This window comes from Oncorhynchus mykiss, chromosome 20 (genome assembly GCF_013265735.2).
Source record: "Oncorhynchus mykiss isolate Arlee chromosome 20, USDA_OmykA_1.1, whole genome shotgun sequence".
NCBI lineage: Eukaryota > Metazoa > Chordata > Actinopteri > Salmoniformes > Salmonidae > Oncorhynchus > Oncorhynchus mykiss.
The window spans coordinates 27943261-27969322 of record NC_048584.1 but is presented as its reverse complement, the minus strand read 5'-3'; the positions used below and the strand labels follow the sequence as shown (position 1 = coordinate 27969322).

General features: G+C 42.2%; 1 protein-coding gene across 1 annotated transcript; it reads right to left on the bottom strand.

Annotated features, from left to right (window-relative positions):
• On the bottom strand, positions 1 to 25556 carry adss2 (adenylosuccinate synthase 2). The gene is made up of 13 exons (XM_021576342.2): positions 25266 to 25556; positions 11094 to 11196; positions 10223 to 10291; positions 10052 to 10102; positions 8282 to 8348; positions 6774 to 6881; positions 6583 to 6664; positions 6333 to 6459; positions 5427 to 5581; positions 4858 to 4982; positions 3789 to 3886; positions 3430 to 3579; positions 1 to 3278 (listed from the first exon to the last, which is right to left on the bottom strand). Exons 1-13 carry the CDS (start codon positions 25479 to 25481, stop codon positions 3226 to 3228), a joined length of 1404 nt encoding a protein of 467 aa, XP_021432017.1. The 5' UTR covers positions 25482 to 25556; the 3' UTR covers positions 1 to 3225.
• Between the last annotated feature and the right edge of the window lie 506 nt (positions 25557 to 26062).

Genomic DNA, 26062 nt, shown 5'->3' with positions numbered 1-26062 from the left:
TAGATATATATAAACTGACATTTACAATGTTTTTATTAGTTGGAATCTTGTTCTAGATTTGTATTGCCAGTTTGTCATTTTATTATTACTAAGAGTCAGACCAGTACTGTACAAATGACATTTGATAAACATGCACAACTTTCCCAGCCAGCACCACCATCTCCAAAAGCATATGCAACAAGCTACAACAAAACCAAGATAATGGTACTGAAGTGCTACGCTACACACACACACACACACACTTAATACAGCAGCGATACAACGCAGAACTGAAAGTAGGTAAATATTCTCAAAACGGAGAAAACCAACATGTGTGCAAATATGCGTTTACCTGTGTGTTCAAATGAAAAAAATATTCAAAAATTGGAGTTAGATGAAAAGTCTAGTCGTCATCATACCAATTAAATGTTTCTCTTTTAAACATGACACACTGATTAAAATGCTGGAACCAGTTTAAACGCTTTGGTTACTTTACTGAGATGAGTAACTTTGGAAGGCAGTACTGGGAAGGGATAAACAGTAAAGCAAACTATTAACATGGATTTATCGCCAAGATCAGGATATACTGTATACATTTCCCTCTTCATTTAAAGATATCCTGCCTTTGTCTCACCTTAACGAGCCAGTTAAGGACTATTCACATCAAAAACTTATTTTGCACCCTACATGCTTGTTTTTGGCTAAAGGAGGCTTGTGAACTAATTTTACATGTTGCTCATCAAAGCCTAATTAACAGACAACATTTTTGTGTTTGAATGGGAGCCAATGTTGAGCATAGGAGCCAAACATTCTTCCAACATGTTGAGCTGATATGGTGGGATAGAGAAAGCAAAATACTAAGCTGCCTTGAAGAGCGGGGCAGTAAGAGCAGGACCCTGTTTGACCATTTCAATATACGCTTCTTTCCTTGACATCACTGTAACATAGGTGAAAGCAATGGTCTAACCATCTTCTCACCTATCCACTCACTTACAGATGAGCCTCAAGGTAGAAATATACATTTTAGAGGTATTCAAACCCAAATCAAAATGTGTATTTATCACATCAAATAAAATCGTATTGGTCACACACACACACACACACCTGAAGCAGATGCTATTGCGGGTGTAGCGAACAGGTGTAGTAGACCAACAGTGAAATGCTTAGTTACGGGCCATTCCCAAGGGCCCAGGTTAAGATTTATGGTAAATAAAAACATGTCCGGAGGCATATAGTTTAGGATTAGCAGACAGAATGCAGACAGAATCACCTTGTATGGGGAGTTTCAGGTGGGTGTTGACACTAACAGGGTAAGTATCTCAACTGATTAGTTGCTGCTATATGTAAAGCAGAAAATGTTTACCACATTGTGTGGCCTATGGGCAGGTCATCGGATAATCTATAGAAACAAGGATAAGCAGCATTTAAAGACATCCCATTAGTTTAATTTCCAGTGCATGTTTTCATCTTCACACCGAGTATACTTTAGCTGATATAATCACTGATATAATCTTAGAATCAAAAAGACACAGGAGAAGAACAAGACTGACATCATATAGGCCTAGCAGAGATAACTGCTCTACTGAAGACAGACCTAACAATGTACCTGACAGATAGTAACTATGTATTGTGACACTAGTTTGACACTTCCATATTTGAAAGAGAAAGCACTTCGCCACCAACGCAGAAACCCATTATTTCACAGGAGCCTACAGCCTTCTCTGTAGAAACCTACAGACACAAAGGCAAACTGATATTGTATGAGTAGTCCTCCATCTCTGCATGAATAGGCACCCTTCGAAAGCCAACCTTGAATACGCGCCTTTCCTAGTAACAATGTTTCCCTGAAAAATCAACCAATTCCGATGTTAATGTATGGATCGAGTACATAAACAGAAGAGATCCTTTCATGTCTTTAAAAGTCTTAATTTGAAATATTTAGATTGTATATCAGTGATGGGAAAACCCACGATTCAATTCCATTTCACTTAAACAGCTCCAGTTTATAAAAGCAAAAGTTCTATATGGTTGTTACTGAGTCAGGAGGCAATCTGCTGTCTAATACGCTACATCTGCAGAAAACCCCCACATCCAGCAGTTGCAGAAAATAATCCATCTTACCTAGTCCTAAAATCATTGAAATAGAAGTAAAATATATACACTGTTGTGATTGTGTAGAAGTCCTGAGACTAGAGTTCAGCATATCAACATCATGTGTTTGCGTTGGGAGTTTAAACTTAGAATAGCATTGAAATACATTCTTGCGTCATTTCAATGTGGCGTTTGATAGAAGATCACCTATCAAAATGTTAACTGACCCCTGTTTTAATGTCCAGTAGTAACACAGCTTTCTACTGTTTTGAAATAAAAACTCATTTCTAGTCAGCTGGGGAAATTACTAAGAGGTTGTTTGATTGTGACGCCTCTAAAATGCCCATTTAAGATTGTATCTCTAGTAATGGCAACTATGTTGCGTGGAACATTATAACATTATATCATTATAACAGTAGCAACATATTCTACATTTCCTGCCATTATTACAATTGTATACAGAGACATTGACAGTTGTCCATACAGAAACGGTGTATGTTAAGTTGCTCGTGTGGGTCGTTTCATGGCCATGGGCTCCTTGGCCCATGCTAGGCATAAGAACACATTTACACAAACTGTTTTCATCACAGAACAGGCACAGAAAATTGGTGTATGAATCAACCAAGTCCCACTGCAGTACTGTACACATGAACATGGTCATATCGTTTCTGACATTGGCTTGCAGACGGGTCAATGAATGACAGTGTCACACACCTGGATTTGAGTGTGGTTTTGTGTGTGATTTGAGTGTGTGTGGTGTGCAAGGATGTCAGGATAACAGATCCATAAAGAAAGGCCAGAGGCAGCTCTGAGGACTTTCTGACAAACCAAACATGGGGAGTAACAGACGTAGGCTGGCAAGCAACTGAACTGTACTTCCCTGTTAATGCCTGAGGAGGCCATTTTGAAGAGTCCCACACAGGTCTCCAGAGACAGAGAGAGAATAAGGAGAGAGCGGGATGATGGATAGGATGATAAGAGCATCCCCAGGAGCAGCTCCCAGGTTGGTGTCTGTGGTGTGGGAGTGAGTTGGGGACCGAGAGGAGTGGCATGTAGCATAGGACCAGTTTCCCAGGCCACTGGAACCAGGTAACCATCGGAAGAGAGGGGGGACTGAGGGTCTGGTCTGGTGGTGGCTGCAGTGTGGAGAAGACCTTAGAAGATCTGGATCATGGACTCCCGAGACTTGCCTACGCCAATCCATTTCACTGTGGGTGAAAAGTACTTATTGAATAGCTTTACCAATAAAACAACCAAATGTCCCCAAATATGGTCCACACCTGTGACCACTACAATGTATTTTCACCCCATCTGAATTAACCTGACATCTCCAGGTGTTTAGGAGAGGGGGGTTCTTACCGGGCACACCGAGGTGCTCCTCAATGTAGCGGACGTATTTCTGGGCGTTCTCTGGCAGCTCATCAAATGTTCTGGCGGTGGAGGTGTCACTGTTCCAACCTGGCAGGGTGTCATACTGAACCTCAACGCTCTGTAAGACTTCCTGGTTGGCTGGGGAGAGTTGGGTACAACGTCAGGCCATTGGCTGCCATAAACTTAAGACAACAGACTTGGAATACTGCAATTAAAAATATAGCATAGCTTCCTTATTCAGTTCACTTTATCCTCATTAACAAGTACAGAAGCATCATTGTTATTGTATTTATTGAGGATCCCCATTAGCTGCTGCCAATTGGTTGCTGTTTTGATGAGCAGCCTACCTGGAAAATTAGGTATATTTTCACCGTTCACAGAGTACGACACACCAACTTTGATCTCAGGGAGCACATCCAAGATGTCTAGTTTGGTGAGAGCTAAGCTGAATGGGAGGACAACAGAACATTGGGAGTTTAACAGGCATGTTCACCAACACCCAAATAGAGAATGTGTACAAAGCTGAAGTCTATTCAAGTACACTACATGGTATGTGGACACCGCTTAAAATGAGTTGATTCGGCTATTTCAACCGCACCCATTACTGACGGGTATATAAAATCTCCATGGACAAACATTGGCAGTAGAATGGCATTACTGAAGAGCTCAGTGACTTACAACGTGGCACCGTCATAGGATGACACTTTTACGACAGGTCAGTTTGTCAAATTGATGCCCTGCACCAGGTTATCTGTAAGTGCTGTTATTGTGAAGTGGAAACGTCTAGGAGTGACAGAGTTGCCATGAAGTGGTAGGCCACACAAGCTCAGAACCGGACCACTGAGCTCTGAAGCGCGTAAAAGTTGTCTGTCCTCAGTTGCAACACTCACTACAGAGTTAAAAACGGACTCTGGATGCAACGTGAGCACAATAACTATTCGTCAGGAGCTTTATGAAATGGGTTTCCATGGCCAAGCAGTCGCACACAAGCCTAAGATCCCCATACGTCAGCTGGAGTGGTGTAAAGCTCACCACCATTGGAATCTAGAGGAGTGGAAACGTGTTCTCTGGAGTGATGAATCACGAACTTGACCCCTGACCTCAACCCCATCGAACACCTTTGGGATGAATTGGAACGCCGACTGCAAGCCAGGCCTAGACACCCAACCTCACTAATGCTCTTGTGGCTGAATGGAAGCAAGTCCCTGCAGCAATGTTCCTCCATCTAGTGGAAAGCCTTCCCAGAAGAATGGAGGCTGTTATAACAGTGAAGGGGGGACCAAAATCATAATGCCCATGATTTTAGAATAAGATATTTGACAAGCAGGTGTCCACATACTTATATTGAGACAGTAAGTAAAAAGCGGGAGGTGTGGTGATTGACAGTACAGAGTTGAAGGGGGTGTGGGGACTCACGCAGTGAAGCCGTTGATCATGTGGGCATATTTGATGAGCACCAGGTCCAGCCAACCACATCTCCTTTTACGGCCCGTGGTTACACCCACTTCTTTCCCCCTTGTCTGCAGGAGCTCCCCAATGTCCTTGGAGAAGAAAACAGGCAGACCCTTAAGGCTCAGATTCACTTTAAGACCCTGACAAAGTCAAGCTTGAAATTTGTCCATTCTTCTGCCCTGTTCAGGTTGAGGAATTGGTTATTTTGGTTTTGCTGGGATTATTTCACAAGCGCTATCAGAGGGAATGGTTTAGCGACTATCCTTCCCAAAACCATTTGTTGTTTCAATACCCACATGCCTGAGCCTGTGGTGTTCACAGAACACTCACTGGAATTCAGAACACTGATGACTCAATCAGCAGCTATGCCATTCCCCCAACATTAACACTAGTCTACATTCCTCTACTCACACTGGAAACAGAGAGCAGGAAAGAATTTGCACCATGTGAACCAATTTGACTCTAGCCCGTAGCTTTCAAAGGCAAGAAGGCATGGCTTTCCTCAAGTTAGAAAGACAGGCTGACATTCTTACATTGAACTGCTCTGAGGGAAAGGCTCCGATGCCAACCCGGGTGGTGTAGGCCTTGACCACGCCATACACCTCACCCACGTTCTGGGGCGGCATGCCTAGCCCCGTACACACCCCGCCCACTGTGCAGTTAGACGAGGTCACGAAAGGGTATGTCCCTGGAAAAAAAACACAACATACCAAAACGATAAACATCTTATTTCCTCAGATGAAACAGATGACAAATTCATTCAACAGAGGATTATCATATCACAACAACTGTATTAACACAGCTTGTAATACGAGTAAAGGAAACTAAATGATTCAGTCTTAACATGCCATGCAAACAATCTGTCTGTGAGAGGTCTGTGACAGGTCTCTGTGACAGGTCTCTGTGACAGGTCTCTGTCTGCTTAAACAGAGGTGGACTTTCCAGTCCACACTAATGGGCCTTTCAGCTCAGAGGAAGGGAGGGAGAATTTCACCCCTCCCATACATGTCTGCACAGGTGCAAAAAACATTCTCCTTTATGCAAATAGCATTAGCACGGTCATACGACACCCCCCACTTTGACCTACTACCATTGTATCAATGAAAAAGAACATGGTGACCTTCAGTACATAGCAACCCTCTCTCTCATTAAGTTTTGTGTATGATCTCTAGAGTGCTTTGTGACTGAACAAATGAGGGAAAGTGACAATGACAAAGCAGCCAGCATTTCTCAGAGTCACGCATGGTGTAGGAGTGCTCTCTGGTGTTAGGCTCAGTGAACATGTTGTTCCAATCCTCTGACAGCTCTGATAACACTGTTTCAGTGGAATTAACTCACCAGTAGAAATTAGCTTGTTAAATTCAAAAGGGGTTAATTGGCCATTTACACAGTGACAGGGGTTAATTGACATTGACACAATGAAAATGGGGGATACTCACCGAAGTCAATATCCAAGAGGGCGGCGTTGGCTCCTTCCACCAGGATATTTTTGGGAGGTCCATGTAAGGCCCCGTACATGTAAAAGACCCCGTCTCTCACCATAGGCTTTACCTTCTCCACGTAATCCTGGACAAGAACACACCACGCAAACACTTGACCCAAGAATCACACTGACATGTAGGACATAACCCCTATGTTAAACCAGTGATGATAACTTTATTCAACTGATATGGAGGACCTGTAGCTCACCCTCAACTTCGACAACTCCCCATCGATGTCAATCACCAGGGTCGGATACATAGACTGATACTGCGAGGCTAAGACTTTAAATCTACAAAAAATAGACGTCACAGTTACATTTTCACCTAACTGGAGCTAGTTGTACTCTGAATAAAAGGATAGTGATTGTTGGCCATATGCGGACAAGGCCACACCCTCACCTTTCAGAGAACTGCGTGAAGTCAGACATGAGATCACATATCCGGAGGCCGCTGCGGGCTGCTTTGGCTGAGTACACCGGGCCAATCCCCTTTTTCGTTGTTCCGAGGCTGGGTGATGAATACGAAGTAACAAAGTAAATCATTAACAATACTGAGTCACTGACTGTCCTTCAGCCAGTATGTGTGTGTAGGGTCAGACATGTGACAGTTGTAGGGAAGTAGCTAGGCCAGGGGACTTTTCATGGGGCTGGAACGTCACCTGCTGCTGACTGAAACAATGTAGCTGCAATAAGGGTTGGAGAGCATCACAGTCACATGGTGCTGCTAGGGGATATCTGGTGACGTCAGGTCCCTGGTCTGATGTAAGGTAAGGTATGACTTCATGTGGGAAAATACTTATCAGTGGGAAATAAGTGGTCTTCTGGAACTGAGAGAGTATCATGAGTACTAACACCTTCAGTAAAGATACTAAAAGAATGCAGGACAGGTCCACCATGAGACAAGTCACGCTCAAACTACAGATGTAATCCAAGCCTGTTTTAACTTGGTTATCTGCCTCTCTCAGAGGTAAGAGTGAAGTTGTAATGCCTTAAGGTGTTGAAATTCCACAACTTGTGATATAAGCCTATAATGAGTGACTTGCCCTTTTACTACCCATGGGAGAGAAACGGGCACAATAACTAGCTGTTGAACATGTACCAACGCTGCAGATTGTTTTACACAAGAATTCTAATCGGGGCGGTGGGCTTATTTTGATGCCCAACAAAAGCTTAAAATGCCCAGCATATCAGAGCGATGTCCCGAGTCTAAGCCTGTGCTTACCACCCTCTTCTCAGAACTAGATTGGGCATCTCCATTACATGACTAACTGGTTACTGGTAAACTGGTAAACTGCAATAGCTACATTACTAACTGGTAACAGTAACCTCTAATAGCTACAGTGTAGGATTTGTTTGCTTCTTCCAGATGACATTGTCAGATAGTTTCTTTCCTGTTCTATTTCCAAACATGAGTAATACAATGATGTATCACTCACTATATGGGAGATCATGAAGGTTTACCATTGCATTAACCCCAGACTACAGTACAAGCACATCATCGTCACATTTCCTTCAGGCAGCACTCAAGGCAAAACTTTTCAAATACTGAAAACAGCTCCACAACAATGGTGCAGAGAGAGAAAAAAAAGTGCTATTTAATATTTGACATCTCTGGAGATTTCGCAGTCAGTGGAGGTTGTTTCAGTACTTATGCTACACTTACTAAGCTAAAAATGTTTTTACTGGGTATCTGCCATAGGACAGGGGAATCTTGTTTTTCAGCTCTGCTTCAAGCTGAAGTCAGTTGAGGTTGTTTCATCTAAGACTACACGTTTAGAAGGGCTAATATACTACACAATCGCCCATAGGAGAGGGAAATCCTGTTTTTCAGCGCTGCTGCAAGCCAAACCATTACTGAGCCATACTCTCTAATCCAGGAGAATGACAGGTGGTAGGTAGGGTTCTTACTTCTTGCCTGCTTGCTCTTGTCTCTGCTGCTCTTGCACACCGTCGACCGCTTGGTGGAAATCAAAAACTGTGGGAGGTAGAGAAGGGCAAACTCACAATCCTGTCACTTCACCCCCTTTTCTGCTCCTTACTAAAACCCTAGCGCCCCAATTATCTCCCCTCTCTCCCGGAAGTGTGCCCTTGTGCAGTTGACTCCTCCCGACACATTTAAAAGCATTGGATTGGTATAAGCTTGGATGAGAAGGAGTTGGAGAATCAACAATAAACTTACACCAATACTTTCCTTTTTAATCCATGAAGGGAAGTGAACAGTAGAGTCTCTCATCCAGTCAGAAATGGCCCCTCTTTCTCACACTAGTCCCTAAAGCGGCGTGCAAAGTCACTACTACGCAATCTCTGTTTATAAGAAGTGTCCTTTTTTGGCACCTCGCTGCGTTGACTTAACCGTTTGGCACTTCTTTGACAATGAGCAGGGAGACAAAATGACTCAAGGCACAACAAGTCTAGTGGAGCAGAGTTCACCACTCAAAGGGTAAAGAAATCTGTACATACTAAGGACCAATAACAACGCAACAATCAATTCACAGCTAAGGCAGTTTGCCTAATTTCTGTGAGTAAAATGTAATCATTTTTTCCCTCCACACCTATTCAGATAGCAAAATGGGCCGAGTACAGGCTAGTGGAAGGAGAAGACTGAATAACGTAGCCTAATACAAGTCATTCTGATTTTACAAAAAAATGTGCTATTTAACATTCAGAGCAAACATGACTTATCCTGGAAAACAAAGCCAGTTCACCGATATAAAAACAGGCCTTCGGAGTGCATCTTAGGTCAAATCAGTCCTAATGTATGCATAAAATACAAAAGGGCCCCAAAATAGCTAAGATAATTAATTGGCCACTTTCATCCCCCAACCCCCATATAACAGAAACATGTTCCCCACGAAAGCCATGCAGCACTTTTATTCGCTCGTTTATGAGGAACTCTTCTGGGCACCAGCTTTACACTGACACTGGCAGTGGCATTCACTAGCTAAGAGACCAACTGTTGATACTCAAAACACTAATGCATTCATGATGAAAAGAAAAACATTGATGATAGAAATTAAGCAGACTCATTATTCCCTTTAACAGCCAAACATGAGCATTGCACATCTGTCTCCAGTCCTACAGCCTTATAAACTCAGCAAAAAAAGAAACGTCCCCTCACTGTCATCTGCGTTTATTTTCAGCAAACTTAACATGAGTAAATATTTGTATGAACATAACAAGTCTCCGTGTAGCGCTGTCTTAGGCGTCTCACAGTACGGACATTGCAATTTATTGCCTTGGCCACATCTGCAGTTCTCATGCCTCCTTGCAGCATGCCTAAGACACGTTCATGCAGATGAGCATGGACCCTGGGTATCTTTCTTTTTGTGTTTTTCAGAGTCAGTAGAAAGGCCTCTCCAGTGTTCGAAGTTTTCATAACGGTGACCTTAATTGCATACCTTCTGTAGGCTGTTAGTGTTTTAACAACCGTTCCACAGGTGCATGTTCATTAACTGTTCATGGTTCATTGATCAAGCATGGGAAACAGTGTTAAACCTTTTACAAGGAAGATCTGTGAAGTTACTTAGATTTTTACAAATTATCTTTGAAAGACAGGGTCCTGAAAAATTGACGTTTCTTTTTTTGCTGGGTTTATATAGTAAAGAGACTATAGTTGGGCTGAAGTTGTGGATTTAAATGCCCTTTCAGTATAAAGAGGCCCGATGAGGCAGGGCTTACCAATGTGTGCTCTGTCTGAAATGATCAGCCTCTTGTCCCAGCCCTCCAGACCTGAACACACAAGGGTAGAAAAAACATTTGATATCACCATTAAGCAACATGGCAATCTTCAAGGCATGGAAGTAAAAAGGGACTTAAACTATTAAAAGAGGATAGCTCCTTCGTACTCACTTTTGCCTTTGCACACATTCTTCTCAGCCTCCTCGAAGAGGCCAGGCAGGTGGATCACTACCCCATTACCTGTGGGATAGACCGACACAGACAACATGGAAGATATGGAGAAACTGATGCATCAGTAAGCAATAAGGAAAGAGCAGTGAAAAAGCCAAAATGAATTTGATCTCAAGTGTTGTGGGCTATAAAGAGCTAAGTACTCCATCAGAGAAACAGGTCTGCTGTTCCGCTGAGCAGCGACCAATCACCATCAAGGCCAGAAATTACACTAGTGTTCTGCACAATCAGCCTTATTCAAGATGACTTTTTCTCATGGCAAACAGTGCTCAGGATTCTGAAGGGTCCCAAACACTTGTTTGGGCTCTGAAAGCCTGACTGTGGAGCTCAACTAGACGGAAAAGGATTGATCCACTTAACATTCTATATGTTGAACTGCTGACGAGCTGTGGGTTAAGAGCCAGAGGACATCATTGTTGTGTTGCCAAAATATGCTAGACGTCAGACCATTAGCAAAATGAAGTTACTGCAGATAAAATGTGATCTATAGCACTCTACTGCGTTAGCCTGCGAGTTGGCTCCCAGTCAAGTCAATCACTTGTGTGGCATCAGGCAAAGCTGGAGCTATTAGAATATAATAATACAGATTGGCTAGATTTAGACGGGAAAAGTCATTAATATTGGCTGCATGCATACAAAAGTGTGTATGGAAACTGCACAGGAGACATAAACAAACATTTATTTGTTCTTTAAAGACTAGAGATTCTAACTGACTTAGTAGTAGACCATGAGGGTTACTTCACAGCTCCATCCTTATTGTGAATTCATCTTTCCTGTTCATTCCTCGGTCCAGCGGCTGTTTTCTACCCACCAATGAAAGCAGTGACCTTGGGGTTGATAATGCCGCTGGGTAGAAGATGGAAGTCATACTCGACAGAGTCCACCACCACCGTGTGTCCTGCATTGTTGCCACCCTGCAGAGAGGGTCACAGAGTCAGTCACCATAGAGACACACATGACATTCAAAATTGTGAAACAAAAATCACACCAACAGAAGCAATGTGAAAGGCTATAGCTTTACTTTTCACAATTTAACATTGGACATGGAAGAAACAAACTTGGCCCAATATTTTGGAGAGTGTGATGCTCTTTTGAACACACATGGTTTGAGATGTATTTTTATTTATTTTATTTCACCTTTATTTAACCAGGTAGGATAGTTGAGAACAAGTTCTCATTTACAACTAAGACCTGGCCAAGATAAAGCAAAGCAGTTCGACACATACAACGACACAGAGTTACACATGGAGTAAAACAAACATACAGTCAATAATACAGTATAAACAAGTCTATATACGATGTGAGCAAATGAGGTGAGATAAGGGAGGTAAAGGCAAAAAAAAGGCTATGGTGGCAAAGTAAATACAATATAGCAAGTAAAACACTGGAATGGTAGATTTTCAGTGGAAGAATGTGCAAAGTAGAAATAAAAATAATGGGGTGCAAAGGAGCAAAATAAATAAAATAAATACAGTAGGGAAAGAGGTAGTTGTTTGGGCTAAATTATAGGTGGGCTATGTACAGGTGCAGTAATCTGTGAGCTGCTCTGACAGCTGGTGCTTACAGCTAGTGAGGGAGATAAGTGTTTCCAGTTTCAGAGATTTTTGTAGTGCGTTCCAGTCATTGGCAGCAGAGAACTGGAAGGAGAGGCGGCCAAAGAAATAATTGATTTTGGGGGTGACCAGTGAGATATACCTGCTGGAGCGCGTGCTACAGGTGGGTGATGCTAGGGTGACCAGCGAGCTGAGATAAGGGGGGACTTTACCTAGCAGGGTCTTGTAGATGACATGGAGCCAGTGGGTTTGGCGACGAGTATGAAGCGAGGGCCAGCCAACGAGAGCGTACAGGTCGCAATAGTAGTATATGGGGCTTTGGTGACAAAATGGATTGCACTGTGATAGACTGCATCCAATTTGTTGAGTAGGGTATTGGAGGCTATTTTGTAAATGACATCGCCAAAGTCGAGGATTGGTAGGATGGTCAGTTTTACAAGGGTATGTTTGGCAGCATGAGTGAAGGATGCTTTGTTGCGAAATAGAAGTCAATTCTAGATTTAACTTTGGATTGGAGATGTTTGATGTGGGTCTGGAAGGAGAGTTTACAGTCTAGCCAGACACCTAGGTATTTGTAGTTGTCCACGTATTCTAAGTCAGAGCCGTCCAGAGTAGTGATGTTGGACAGGCAGGCAGGTAGCGATCGGTTGAAGAGCATGCATTTAGTTTTACTTGTATTGAAGAGCAATTGGAGGCCACGGAAGGAGAGTTGTATGGCATTGAAGCTTGCCTGGAGGGTTGTTAACACAGTGTCCAAAGAAGGGCCAGAAGTATACAGAATGGTGTCGTCTGCGTAGAGGTGGATCAGAGACTCACCAGCAGCAGAGCGACATCATTGATGTATACAGAGAAGAGAGTCGGTCCAAGAATTGAACCCTGTGGCACCCCCATAGAGACTGCCAGAGGTCCGGACAGCAGACCATCCGACTTGACACACTGAACTCTATCAGAGAAGTAGTTGGTGAACCAGGCGAGGCAATCATTTGAGAAACCAAGGCTGTCGAGTCTGCCAATGAGGATGTGGTGATTGACAGAGTCGAAAGCCTTGGCCAGATCAATGAATACGGCTGCACAGTAATGTTTCTTATCGATGGCAGTTAAGATATCGTTTAGGACCTTGAGCGTGGCTGAGGTGCACCCATGACCAGCTCTGAAACCAGATTGCATAGCAGAGAAGGTATGGTGAGATTCGAAATGGTCGGTAATCCGTTTGTTGACTTGGCTTTCAAAGACCTTAGAAAGGCAGGGTAGGATAGATATAGGTCTGTAGCAGTTTGGGTCAAGAGTGTCCCCCCCTTTGAAGAGGGGGATGACCGCAGCTGCTTTCCAATCTTTGGGAATCTCAGACGACATGAAAGAGGTTGAACAGGCTAGTAATAGGGGTGGCAACAATTTCGGCAGATAATTTTAGAAAGAAAGGGTCCAGATTGTCTAGCCCGGCTGATTTGTAGGGGTCCAGATTTTGCAGCTCTTTCAGAACATCAGCTGACTGGATTTGGGAGAAGGAGAAATGGGGAAGGCTTGGGCGAGTTGATGTGGGGGGTGCAGTGCTGTTGACCGGGGTAGGAGTAGCCAGGTGGAATTTTAATTTTACCTTTATTTAACTAGGCAAGTCAGTTAAGAACAAATTATTATTTTCAATGACGGCCTATGAACAGTGGGTTAACTGCCTGTTCAGGAGCAGAACGACAGATTTGTACCTTGTCAGCGCGGGGGTTTGAACTTGCAACCTTCCGGTTACTAGTCCAATGCTCTAACCACTAGGCTACCCTGCATGGCCAGCCGTAGAAAAATGCTTATTGTAATTCTCAATTAGTGGATTTATCAGTGGTGACAGTGTTTCCTATCTTCAGTGCAGTGGGCAGCTGGGAGGAGGTGTTCTTATTCTCCATGGACTTTACAGTGTCCCAGAACTTTTATGAGTTAGTGTTGCAGGAAGCAAATTTCTGCTTGAAAAATCTAGCCTTGGCTTTTCTAACTGCCTGTGTATAGTGGTTTCTAGCTTCCCTGAACAGCTGCATATCACGGGGTATGGTAGGATGTGAATACAGTGGAGGTAAGCCTAGGTATTGAGTGATGATGAGAGAGATATTGTCTCTAGAAACATAATTGAAACCAGGAGATGTCATTGCATGTGTGGGTGGTGGAACTAATAGGTTGGATAAGGTATAGTGAGCAGGACTAGAGGCTCTACAGTGAAATAAGCCAATAAACACTAACCAGAACAGCAATGGACAAGGCATATTGACATTAAGGAGAGGCATGCTTAGTCGAGTAATCAAAAGGGTCCAGTGAGTAGTGAGGTTGGTTGGGGTCACGGCGATTCAGACAGCTAGCCGGGCCATCGGTAGCAAGCTAGCAGAGGATGGAGGTCTGTTATTAGACACCTCGTGCGTTTCCGTCGGTAGGATTAGTGGGGTTCCGTGTGGTAGAGGAAAAAAAACAAAAAAAGATATAGAGGCCCAAGAAAAAAATCAAATAAATTGTCCGATAGGTCTATTCAGATAGCAGCCGATAAGACAGCTAACGGTTAGCGGACCACAGATCGGCGTTCAGGTAACGTCGCGACGAAGGAGCCAGCCGGATAACTCCCTTGGGTAGATAACGTCGGTAGTCCAGGTGTGAAGGCCCGGTGGGGCTCCGCGTTGGCAGTAAAACTGGTCCGGATAGGTGATTGTAGCACAGGAGTGACTGATGGAACTCTTCAGCTGGCTAGCTCCGGAATAATTTAGGTTTGCTCCGGAATCGACGAAAGCCGATAGTCACACGGAGAGCAGCTAGCTAGCTGCGAGATCCAGGTATAAATGTCCAGAGTTAGCGGTTGAAATCCGGGAACATGGAGAGAAAAATAGGTCCGGTATGTTCCGGTCCGAGCCACACAAAACTGGCGATAGATTTTCGAGCTAAAGGATAGCTGATGACCACAAACCGTGGTTCGCTGAATACTAACGATTAGCCAGTAAAGAAGCTAACTAGCTTCTGATTAGCTTCAGGCTAGCTTCTGGTTAGCTTCTGGATTAGCTTCTATGGAGGATTACAGATTTGAGGTAAATAATACTTTATTTTTTAAATATAAATTGATGAGGCGGGTTGCAGGAGAGTGTTTTGAAGATGAGTTTATGGGAAAAATCAAAAAAATATATATAAAAAAGGTATAATACTTTATTTTTTAAATATAAATTGATGAGGCGGGTTGCAGGAGAGTGTTTTGAAGATGAGTTTATGGGAAAAATCAAAAAAATATATATAAAAAAGGTATAATACTTTATTTTTTAAATATAAATTGATGAGGCGGGTTGCAGGAGAGTGTTTTGAAGATGAGTTTATGGGAAAAATCAAAAAAATATATATAAAAAAGGTATGCGAAGAAAGTTGTAAATATATATATATATATATATATATATATATATATATATATATATATATATATATATATATGACACAACAAGACGAGGATATTTGTAAGCTTAAGTTCCATCGCTATCAGGAAAGCGTACCCTGGGCTATTCCTGGCCATGGCAGTGCTTGGACGAGTGAAGGGGTGTGCGTAGATGTCTCTCCTTTTTTGTTGCATTTATGATGTGCCCCCAGCTGCCTGACCTGCAACAGGGGGCTGCGCCAGACGTGTATCGTTACTGCCGCTCGGCTGCTTTCAATGAATGGGACCCACCTGGTTTGTGTGAGGTTTCAACACGTGAACATAGGCGGACCAAAAAACCTGACCTGCAAATCTGAGAATGTGGATAGATTTTTAAATTCTGCCTATACCATGGCTTCTACCCTTTTATCAGTTTGAGATATGGCCTCATCTCCCACTGCTGCATACTTCCCATTTGTCACTTAAGGCTTGCTTGACCCACTTGGCAGCCATTGCCATAAAGACATTTTTTTATATGAAGCAATAGTTCACTCAGAGACACTTGCTGAGATGAACCAAGTCATAATTCCCAACAATAACCTGGAACATTCTCTGTGATATGTATCCGTTCGCCTCCCGTGACTGTCACAGGACTGCTAGTCTCCCTTGGACGGCGTCCAATGTTCTCCACCTAAAATTGGCTGGTGCGATTAATCCCATTGGGTCTGAAGGGGTGAGGGGGGCACAGGGAAGAGCAGCCTCTGTGTGGCAGGATTTGCAGGTGGTAGGATTAGTCCATGGCTTGCCACTTTAGCACCTCAGTTGAAATAGTCACAGAATACCATCAATTTTGTGTTTTCCTGAATAGCATGCCTGTGACAGCATAATTCCCTATGAACTGATATAATTAGAAAATTGTATTAATTTGACCATCTACAATTCTGAGCCTGGAGAGTAATGCAGCCACATTGACTTACAGCACATTCTGAAAGTATTCAGACCCCCTTGACTTTTTCCACATTGTTACGTTACAGCCTTATCCTACATTTCCCCCGCTCAATCTACACACAATACCACATAATAACAGGCTAAGAAATCTTTGCATATTTATACATATAAAAAAAATGAAATATCACATTTACATAAGTATTCAGACTAGGTTCAGTACATTGTTGAAGCACCTTTGGCAGTGATTAAAGCCTCAAGTCTTCTTTGGTATGACACTACAAGCTAGGCACACAGGTATTTGGGGAGTTTCTCCCATTCTTCTCTGCAGAGCCTCAAGCTTTGTCAGGTTGGATGGGGTGCATCGTTGCACAGCTATTTTCAGGTCTCTCCAGAGATGTTCGATCAGGTTCAAGTCTGGGCTCTGGCTGGGTCACTCAAGGACATTGAGACTTGTCCCAAAGCCACTCCTGCATTGTCTTGGCTGTGTGCTTAAGGTCATTGTCCTGTTGGAAGGTAAACCCTACGCCGCAGTCTGAGGTCCTGAGTGCTCTGGAACATGTTTTCTTCAAGGCTCGCTGTACTTTGCTCCATTCATCTTACCCTTGATCCTGACTAGTCTCCCAGTCCCTGCCGCTGAAAATGTGACACTTGGCATTCAAGCTAAAGAGTTCCATCTCGGATTCATCAGACCAGAAAATCTTCTATTCTTTAGGTGCCATTTGGAAAACTCCCAAGTGGGCTGTCATGTGCCTTTTACTGAGTAGTGATTTCATCCTGGCCACTCTACCATAAAGGCCTGATTGGGGGAGTGCTGCAGAGATGGTTGTCCTTCTGGAAGGTTCTCCCATCTCCACAGAGGAATTATAGAGCGCTGGCAGAGTGACCATCGGGTTCTTGGTCACTTCCCTGACCAAGGCCTTTTTCCCCCGAATGCTCAGTTTGGCCAGGTGGCCAGCTCTAGGAAGAGTCTTGGTGGTTCCAAACGTCATCAATTTAAGAACAATGGAGGCAACTGTGTTCTTGGGGACCTTCAATACTGCAGAAATTTTTTAGTACCCTTCCCCAGATATAGGACTCAACAATTCTGTCTTGGAGCTCTACGGACAATTCCTTCAACCACATGGCTTGGTTTTTGCTCTGACATGCACTGTCAACTGTGGGACCTTATATAGACAGGTGTGAGCCTTTCCAAATCATGTCCAATAAATGTAATTTACCACAGGTGCTCCAATCAAGTTGTAGAAACATCTTAAGGATGATCAATGGAAACAGGATGCACCAAAGCTCAATTTCAAATCTCACAGCAAAGGGTCTGAACACTTACGTAAATTATATTTCCGTTTGTATTTTTCGTTATTTTTATTACATTTGCAAACCTTATAAAATCCTGTTTTTGCATTGTCACTATGGGGTAGTGTGTGTAGATTGGATTTAAATGTTTTCCCCCCTCATTTTACAATAAGTCTGTAACCTAACAAAACGTGGAAAAAGTCAAGGGGTCTGAACACTTTCTGAATGCACTATATATACACACACACACGGCATAATTAATCTTTCTAACCCTCTTGTTTCTCTGATTTGTCAGTGTTTTTTGGGTTATGCCAATAGCTTGGACATGATCCTCCAACATATAAACATTTAAATAATTGAGATCACTAGAGGTGTTCTGAACAACCTGCAATTACTAGATTAGAGAAAAAGAGCATACACCCAGAACAAGAAAACATCTCCATAGCAACGATGTGCCAAACAGTAGCCCCATGTAAAGCATTAGGCCTAGCTATGTAAAGAGATCTGTTACCTATTACTAGCCAGTGGGGCATTTCCTGGCAGACCAATAGGCTCAATAAATGAAAAAAAGGTACAATAACTGAGGTCGAGGTAGTAAAATGAGAGTATAGGTTCTTTCAAGAATAATACAGCCACACAAACATTCCTTGTATAACCCGTAGAACCTGTTTTACCTCCACATGCAATGGATGGCCTGAAACAGGACACTAAGACAGCAGGTGGCAGGACTAACATGCTGACCACACCGGTTGTGTGCGTGAGGGTTGCAAAATAAATTGACACATACATGTTATTCAATCATTGCACCCACACTGCTCGCAAGAATCTGCATGGCCAGGAGCTAAAATAGAAATAGGTTCTATTTGTGACGCTCAACGCGCTGCAAGTCTGGCCTCTCCCATCTCCTCTTTGGTTTTAAGATTGAAAGATGAACTGACCCAGTCGTAGTACTGCACCGTAAAGTTGGTTGTCAGCCGCCATATAAAGCCCAAATAAGTAAAAAAAGAAGCCTGAGGAAGGAGTAGAGATGAGAAATGAATTTGGTTTACCGTTTTATCTGTGGATTAAAAGTCAGATTAGAGGACCTTGTGCATTTCAGGTAACCGCCCAATGTTTATAGCTAGCTAAATTGCCCTTTTTTTTATTGCTTTTCGACATAACCCTTAACTAATATAATTAGTTCAGAGGACGTATTGATGTTTCAAGCTGCGTGTCCTGATCACTTCTGGTGTGGGTGAACAAAATCAACACGCGCGTGTCCGGTTTGGTCAGCAAATAAGAACCCTGCTCTAAGAACTGGCTTGCGCTAAGGACAGGCTCGCTCTAAGGACAGGCTCGCTCTCACACCTTGAAGATATCTGTGGACCAGGGAACAAACCCAAATTGCTATCTATAACTAGGTTTCCATCCAACCTTTTTATGAGTGTAAAGTACATGACAGATAAAAAAATAAAAAAAACATGTCATGACAGGCCTGATGGAAACAGCATGTCAGTAAACTTTCCAAATAACTTATCCATAACAATGTAGGTAGCCTAGCCACACTGTATCTGCTAGTTGTTGGCTAGAGCGCTAGTGCCTAGACCAGAGCAGACAGTCGCTATACAAAACATTTGTTTCTGACAGAGTTGAAAATGTGATACAAATCTCAACCATAAAAGTTCCTTATATGTGCACTGTGTCATCACACACATCCTTCTGTCCACAACAAGTCAATTTGATGGAAACATCTCTGGTGGGAAAATGCACAGAAAACGTACATTGTTTTTATGCCGATTTTTAGAATATTGGCATGAAAATCTGTCGCCAAATGGAGCTCATGAGAAATGTCTGTCTTTGTGCAAGACATGTCCGGAATCAAGCCAAAGGCTGAAAGAGGTGTCAGGTAAAACGCAGCAATCCAAATTCCTGCCTTCCTTGTCTCATCATTGCTTTACAGAGAATGACTAAGCTTTGACAGCATTAATTCTCAGAACTGTGGTAGTTGAATAAGAAATGAATTCCCCATGATAGCCTAGCAACAGCTTGCATTTAATAGAGTTGGAATGCATTCCCAAGTCCTGGATTTGTATTTTATTTTATTTTTTACACAAAATGCATCTGATTTTATACTCCTGTTGGGGCTTTTTATACTCCATTTTGAGCTTTTTAAATCAGGAACTCTTTTTCACCTCCTCTGGCCATCATACAACTTGGTGGTGATCATAAATATCACAATCACTTTGGTGTGATCCCCAAAGACAACAATTCACTGTCATGGTCACTTGGGCAGCCACTTGAGAGCAGCAGAATAGAGTATCAGCACTGATACTTAAATAGTAAGACTTGGAAATGTGCTCTTTGTTGTCCTTTCAACCTCATGTTGCAAGTAAGAAAAACTTCAGATTTCTGTCACAGCTTCTATTTTTTTAATAAAAAGAGGAACACTATATTCTCCCTCTTACACACATGCCATTGTGTAACATAGCATTCCATTAAATTATACTCAGTGAGAAGCATTGCAGATACTGAGATGAGCGCGATGCAAAACGTCTCTCACACAGCTTCTACAACATGGTAACTACAGGACTCAAACAGCAGACCCAATGATGTGTTTCAGTAAGGGATGCACGATAAATATGTGAACATATCGGAATCGGACATTATTAGCTAAAAATGCCAACATTGGTATCGGCCCGATGTCTAGTTGAACGCAGATGTTAAAAACCAATGTCAAAGCGATCGTGCATACCTTTATAACATAGGTACCGGACATAACGACACCACGTAAAATTTTTCGCTACACAGTGCAACACAGCATTCCTAACCTAGCCTACAATGTTTGCTGTGTGGATGGAGCAGTCCAGTGGAGCAGTCATTTGAAAGAGTAAGAACATTTCTGCAAGACAACTCAAAGGTGAAATCCATTAAACCAAGATAATGGAATTCATTGCACTTGGCAATCAACCGTTCTCTGTCGTGGGTGATGTTGGCTTTTGCAGATTGGTCGAGCACCCTACCAAAAGCGCTATTTTTAAGATGTTGCCTTACTGGAGTTACACTTCAATAGCGTCACCGCTATTAGCTTCACGACATACATACTATGGAACACCGTGTGGGTCTTTGCATGACAAAAAGGATACAGTAGCACTGTCAAAGCTGTACAAAAAAAATCAGCAAAAACCAGCCACGAACAATGTGTTTACAATACCGCGTTGGTAATAAAGCATAATTTGTTCGACCGCAACTTCTGGGGTTGCTTTAACTTGGTACCTAGCTAGCACCAATACAAGCAGCCTGAAAACAATGACCAGTAGAATCCTTGTGAGGAAGTATTTGCTAAGTTGCCACTTGCTGTTCGCCTACTGAAATTGAACTTCAGTTCATGAAAATAAATAGCCAGCTACTTAACCCTGTCGCCCAAAGCTAACGTTATAAGCAGCCAGCTAGCTTCCTATGGCTAGTGAGCTCAACCGGAACGGGTTGTGTGTTGTGAAGCTAGCCACAATAAGGACAGGGCACAAGTGGAATTTACAGTTAGCCTTCAAAATAAAAATGTAATTGACAGTGATGCAAATTAATACAAATAGTAGAATTATGCCATACTTTTTTTAAGGCTTTCCGCAAAATCCACGATTGTGGCTAATCCTTATTGTGGCTAGCTTCACACAGATGGGTCCAATCACCAATAAGAACGGTCTTATAACTTAGGGTTATTTTAGATGACACCTAGCTATATAGTTAGCCAGGTAACTATAGCTACTGAAACAGATGTCGTTTTTTGTCGTTGGAATACTATTGAAGATTTATGATAAAAACACCCTAAAGGTTGATTATATACATTGTTTGACATGTTTCTTCAAACTGTAATGGATGTTTTTTTAATAATTTTTTTACTTTGACTGGACTTAGTCGAGTAATCCAAAATGCACAAGGCTAAAACGCGAACAAAAAGGAGGTATTTGGACATAAATATGAACTTTATGGAACAAAACTAACATTTATTGTCTAACATGGAGACCTGGGAGTGCCATCAGATGAAGATCAAAGGTAAGTGATAAATTTTAACACCATTTCTGTCTTGTGACACCTCTCCTTCTTTGGAAAATGGCTGTATGGTTTTCAGGGGCTAGGCGCTGACCTAACATAATTGCATGGTGTGCTTTCACCGTAAAACTTTTTTTAAATCTGACACAGCGGTTGCATTAAGGAGAAGTGTATCTTCAATTGTATGTTGAACACTTGTATCTTAGATCAATGTTTATGATGAGTATTTCTGTAATTTGATGTGGCTCTCTGCACTTTCACCAGTTGTTTGTTTGAGACAATGCATTTCTGAACATAACCTAATTTGAAATTGGTGCGTTTTTGGACATAAAGATTAACTTTATCGAACAAAACACGCATTTATTGTCTAACATGGAGTCCTGGGAGTGCCATCCGGTGAAGATCAAAGGTTAGTGATTAATTTTAACGCCATTTCTGTCTTTTGTGACACCTCTCCTTCTTTGAAAAATGGCTGTATGGTTCTCTGTTGCTAGGCGCTGACCTAAGATAATCGGAAGGTGTGCTTTCACGGTAAAGCCTTTTTGAAATCAGTCACTGTGGCTCGATTAACAAGAAGTTTATATTTAAAATGGTGTATAATACTTGTATGCTTAAGGAATTTTAATTATGAGATTTCTGTTGTTTTGAATTTGGTGCCCTGCAATTTCACTGGCTGTTGGCGAGGTGGGACGCTAGCATCACTTGTACCAGACAGGTTAAGCTGTTTGCACTGAACTCACATGCATGAATGCTGCTGACACTCCAATGTATTGCTTTTTGAGCTCCAGACATCGATTATCTGAAGAAAAATGATAAACACTCTCTGAAGATGGTATTCCTCAGCGCAGGAACAATATAGTGAGGACAGAGACTGGTCTGCGCACATTTTTTTGTGCGTTTTTCTTTTGTTGCAGGCCATCCAATAATTCAGTCAGGTAATAGTTGTTTAACTAATTTCAATATCTGACAATAGTAGGCTTTAAATTACATTGACAAAGAGCTGTTTGGGAGCAAAATGAATGTCTCTTTTAGGTTAACGGAATCAAATGATTGCATTAAAAATCGATGGCAATTTGAATGCACCGAGATACCATGACGCGCTCCTGAGGCCCAATCTTGTGCAATTTATTCATGATGCAATTGTACACAATTCCTGGAAGATGAAAATGTCCTAGTTCTTCTATGGCCTGCATATTCACCAGACATGTCATCCATTGAGCATGTTTGGGATGCTCTGGATTAACGTGTACGACAGCATGTTCCAGTTCCCGCCAAAATCTAGCAACTTCACACAGATTAGGGCCTAATGATTTTATTTCAATTAACTGATTTCCTTATATTAACTGTAATTTAGTAAAATCTTTCATTTTTGCATGGTGAATTTATAATTAAGTGTTAAGTGTAAAAATAATTTCTGGGCTCATTTCTTGAAGTGGAAATGACATTTTAGATGGTGTCAGCATAACTTTATTTTTCATTCATTCATTTTGGACCCTTTTAAAAAGGTCACCAGAACTGAGCTTCAGTCCAATATAAAAATTATCCTGAGGACCTAGTCTTTTGTGTCATTGTGCCTGATCACCGCACATTGTGGAGCTCACAGTAGAGGCTGGAAAATATGTATGCTTCAGGGGAAAGTTGAGTAACTTTCACAATAGACACTTGATACTTCAATGGCAGGTGAGAAGGTACACACAGAGATGCACTTGCTTGTACAGTGCCTTCAGAATGTTTTCAGACCCCTTGACTTTCCACATTTTGTTATGTTACAACCTTATTCTAAAATGGATACAAAAATACAAATTCTCTCAATCTACACACAATACCCCATAATGACAAAGCAAAAACAGATTTTTAGAACACAACATTTGCATAAGTATTCAGACCCTTTATTCAACCTCCAAGCAGGCTGTCATGTGCCTTTTACTGAGGAGTGGCTTCCTTCTGGCCACAACCATAAAGGCCTGCTTGGTGGAGTGCTGTAGAGATGGTTGTACTTCTGGAAGGTTCTCCCATCTCCACAGAGGAACTCTAGAGCTCTGTCAGAGTGACCATTGTGTTCTTGGTCACCTGATCAAGGCCCTTCTCCCCCGATTGCTCAGTTTGGCTGGGCGGCCAGCCTTGTGGTGCCAACTTTTTCCATTTTAGAAAGATGGAGGGCACTGTGTTCTTGGGGACCTTCAATGCAGCAGAAATGTTTTGGTACCATTCCCCAGATCTGTGCCTCGACAATTATGTATCAAGAGCTCCAAGGACAATTCCTTCGACCTCGTGGATTGGTTTTTTGTCTGACATGCACTGTCAACTGGGGGACCTTATATAGACAGGTGTGCACCTTTCCAAATTTTTTTATTTACCACAGGTGGACTCCAATCAAGTTGTTGAAACATCTTAAGAAATATCAATGGAAACAGAATGCACCTGAGCTCAATTTAGTGTCTCATAGCAAAGGGCCAGAATACGTATGCAAAAGAATGTTTGTGTTTTTGCTTTGTCATTATGGGCATTGTGTCTAGATTGATTAGGGGAAAACAAATAATCAAATCAATTTTATAATAAGTCTAACTTAACAAAATGTTGGAAAAGTCAAGGTGTCAGAATACATTCCGAAGGCACTGTATGTGCAACAGTATTAGAAGTCTGAATCACCTTGCAACGCAAGACTGTACTAAAATGAAAATGCAAAACTAGGCCATCTTATCTGGTGTTAAGTCGTACAATATGAATGTGGCTAGCTATAGATGCGATTTAATTCAAGGTGACATTAGCAATGCAGTGGACGTTCATCATCGACAATTTATTTGGTTGCTCAAGTAGCTAACGTTAGCTAGGTTTCTGGCTTAGTTAGATTGATAGCTAGTAACCAACTGCAAACCAATAATTGCGCTAGTTAACAAGTACAAGTCTGACCAGGACCCGCATCTTCCATACATAGATAACTACAACATTTTTACCTAAGTTAGTTTACTAATTACAACAAATCCAGCTTTAACTAGCTAACGTTAGTTAACTTAATATTCTGGCTACGTCGGGGGCTAGTTCTCCTTTTAGTACAGCCAGTACACAACGGTGGCTAACTTGTTAGCTTAGAGATAGATATACAAGTAGACCAATATTGGACAAAAGGAGTTACTCTTTACTCCAAAAACCTCACATGTTCTGTTTAAAAGGCAAATTGGCTCTGGAAATACTACATCGAACGTTAAACGTGAATCGATTCGCAATTGCGGTACGGTTATAGAAACAAATCACTAACACCAGGTCAAAATATTTACACAAGTGTCAAATAAAACACTTCACACCGTTATAATCGTTTAAAAGTTGCAGACGACAATATTTTTTAGTGACAAAACATTTGTGGCGTCTGTACCGTTTTTACAGCAGTAACAGTTACAGGGGTTCGGGGACGCAGATACTAAGCTAATTAGTAAAGGTACTGTAACATTAGCCCACTTCCGTCTTCCGTAAACAAGTGCTGTGACCTGGACATATGGCCGTGTAGGAACCCTATAAAAAGGTGTATCAATTTAACCGTTTGTTTTTTGAAAATTATGTGTCGCCGATATGAAAGATAAAGTCCTAATTTGGTTCCAAAATGTGTACCTTAGGCGATGCGTGTGCGTCGAGCATCACAGCTCTGACTTAAAAATACTCCCCCCTACAGAAGACCCCTTAGACATTTGACTTTGTGTACGGCACTGAGTCAGGATCAGAGGCTAGGTAGTTAGCTACACGTTATTTGTAACCGCAACCACATGTTTCGAATGTCCTCCAGCTAGCTAGCTAGCAAGCATACATTATAATTTACCTGGCATCTGCAAACGATATCAGCGTCCTGAGCGAGCAGGTCCACAACCTTCCCTTTGCCCTCGTCGCCCCATTGAGCCCCAAGCACTACAGTCACTCTGTTGCCAATATTTGGTCTGGCCACGTGTGGCTCTGTACTAGTGCTATGGGCTGCACCGTTCGGTACCGCATCTTTGCTCCTACTCTCCGACATGACCATCTGCGTCTCTCTCTCCATGGCAATCTGGTTTTGGTAGTCGTGGTGGCAAACTAGCTAGCTCTGCGCGCGCTGTGAAAGACGTCAGCAAAAAAAAATGGACCCCGTGTCACGGAATTTCGAAATGTTTCAAAATAAAAGTCCCCTCATAATAATAAAATAAGTGTTATTAAAGGAAAAATCCACCAAAAACCACTCATTCCTATAATGCACGGTGTTAACACTAATATGTGAGAAGAACACCAAGGTAACCTGTCTAAATGACTACCAACCCGTAACACTCACGTCTGTAGCCATGAAGTGCTTTGAAAGGCTGGTCATGGCACACATCAACACCATCATCCCAGAAACCCTAGACCCACTCTAATTTGCATACCGTGCCAACAAATCTCTGTTGCACTCCAAAATGTCCTTTCCCACCTCAACAAAAGGAACACCTACGTGAGAAGGCTGTTCATTGACTACAGCTCAGCATTCAACACCATAGTGTCCTCAAAGCTCATCACTAAGCTAAGGACCCTGGGACTAAACACCTCCCTCTGAAACTGGATCCTGGACTTCCTGACGGGCCTCCCCCAGGTGGTAAGGGTAGGCAACAACAC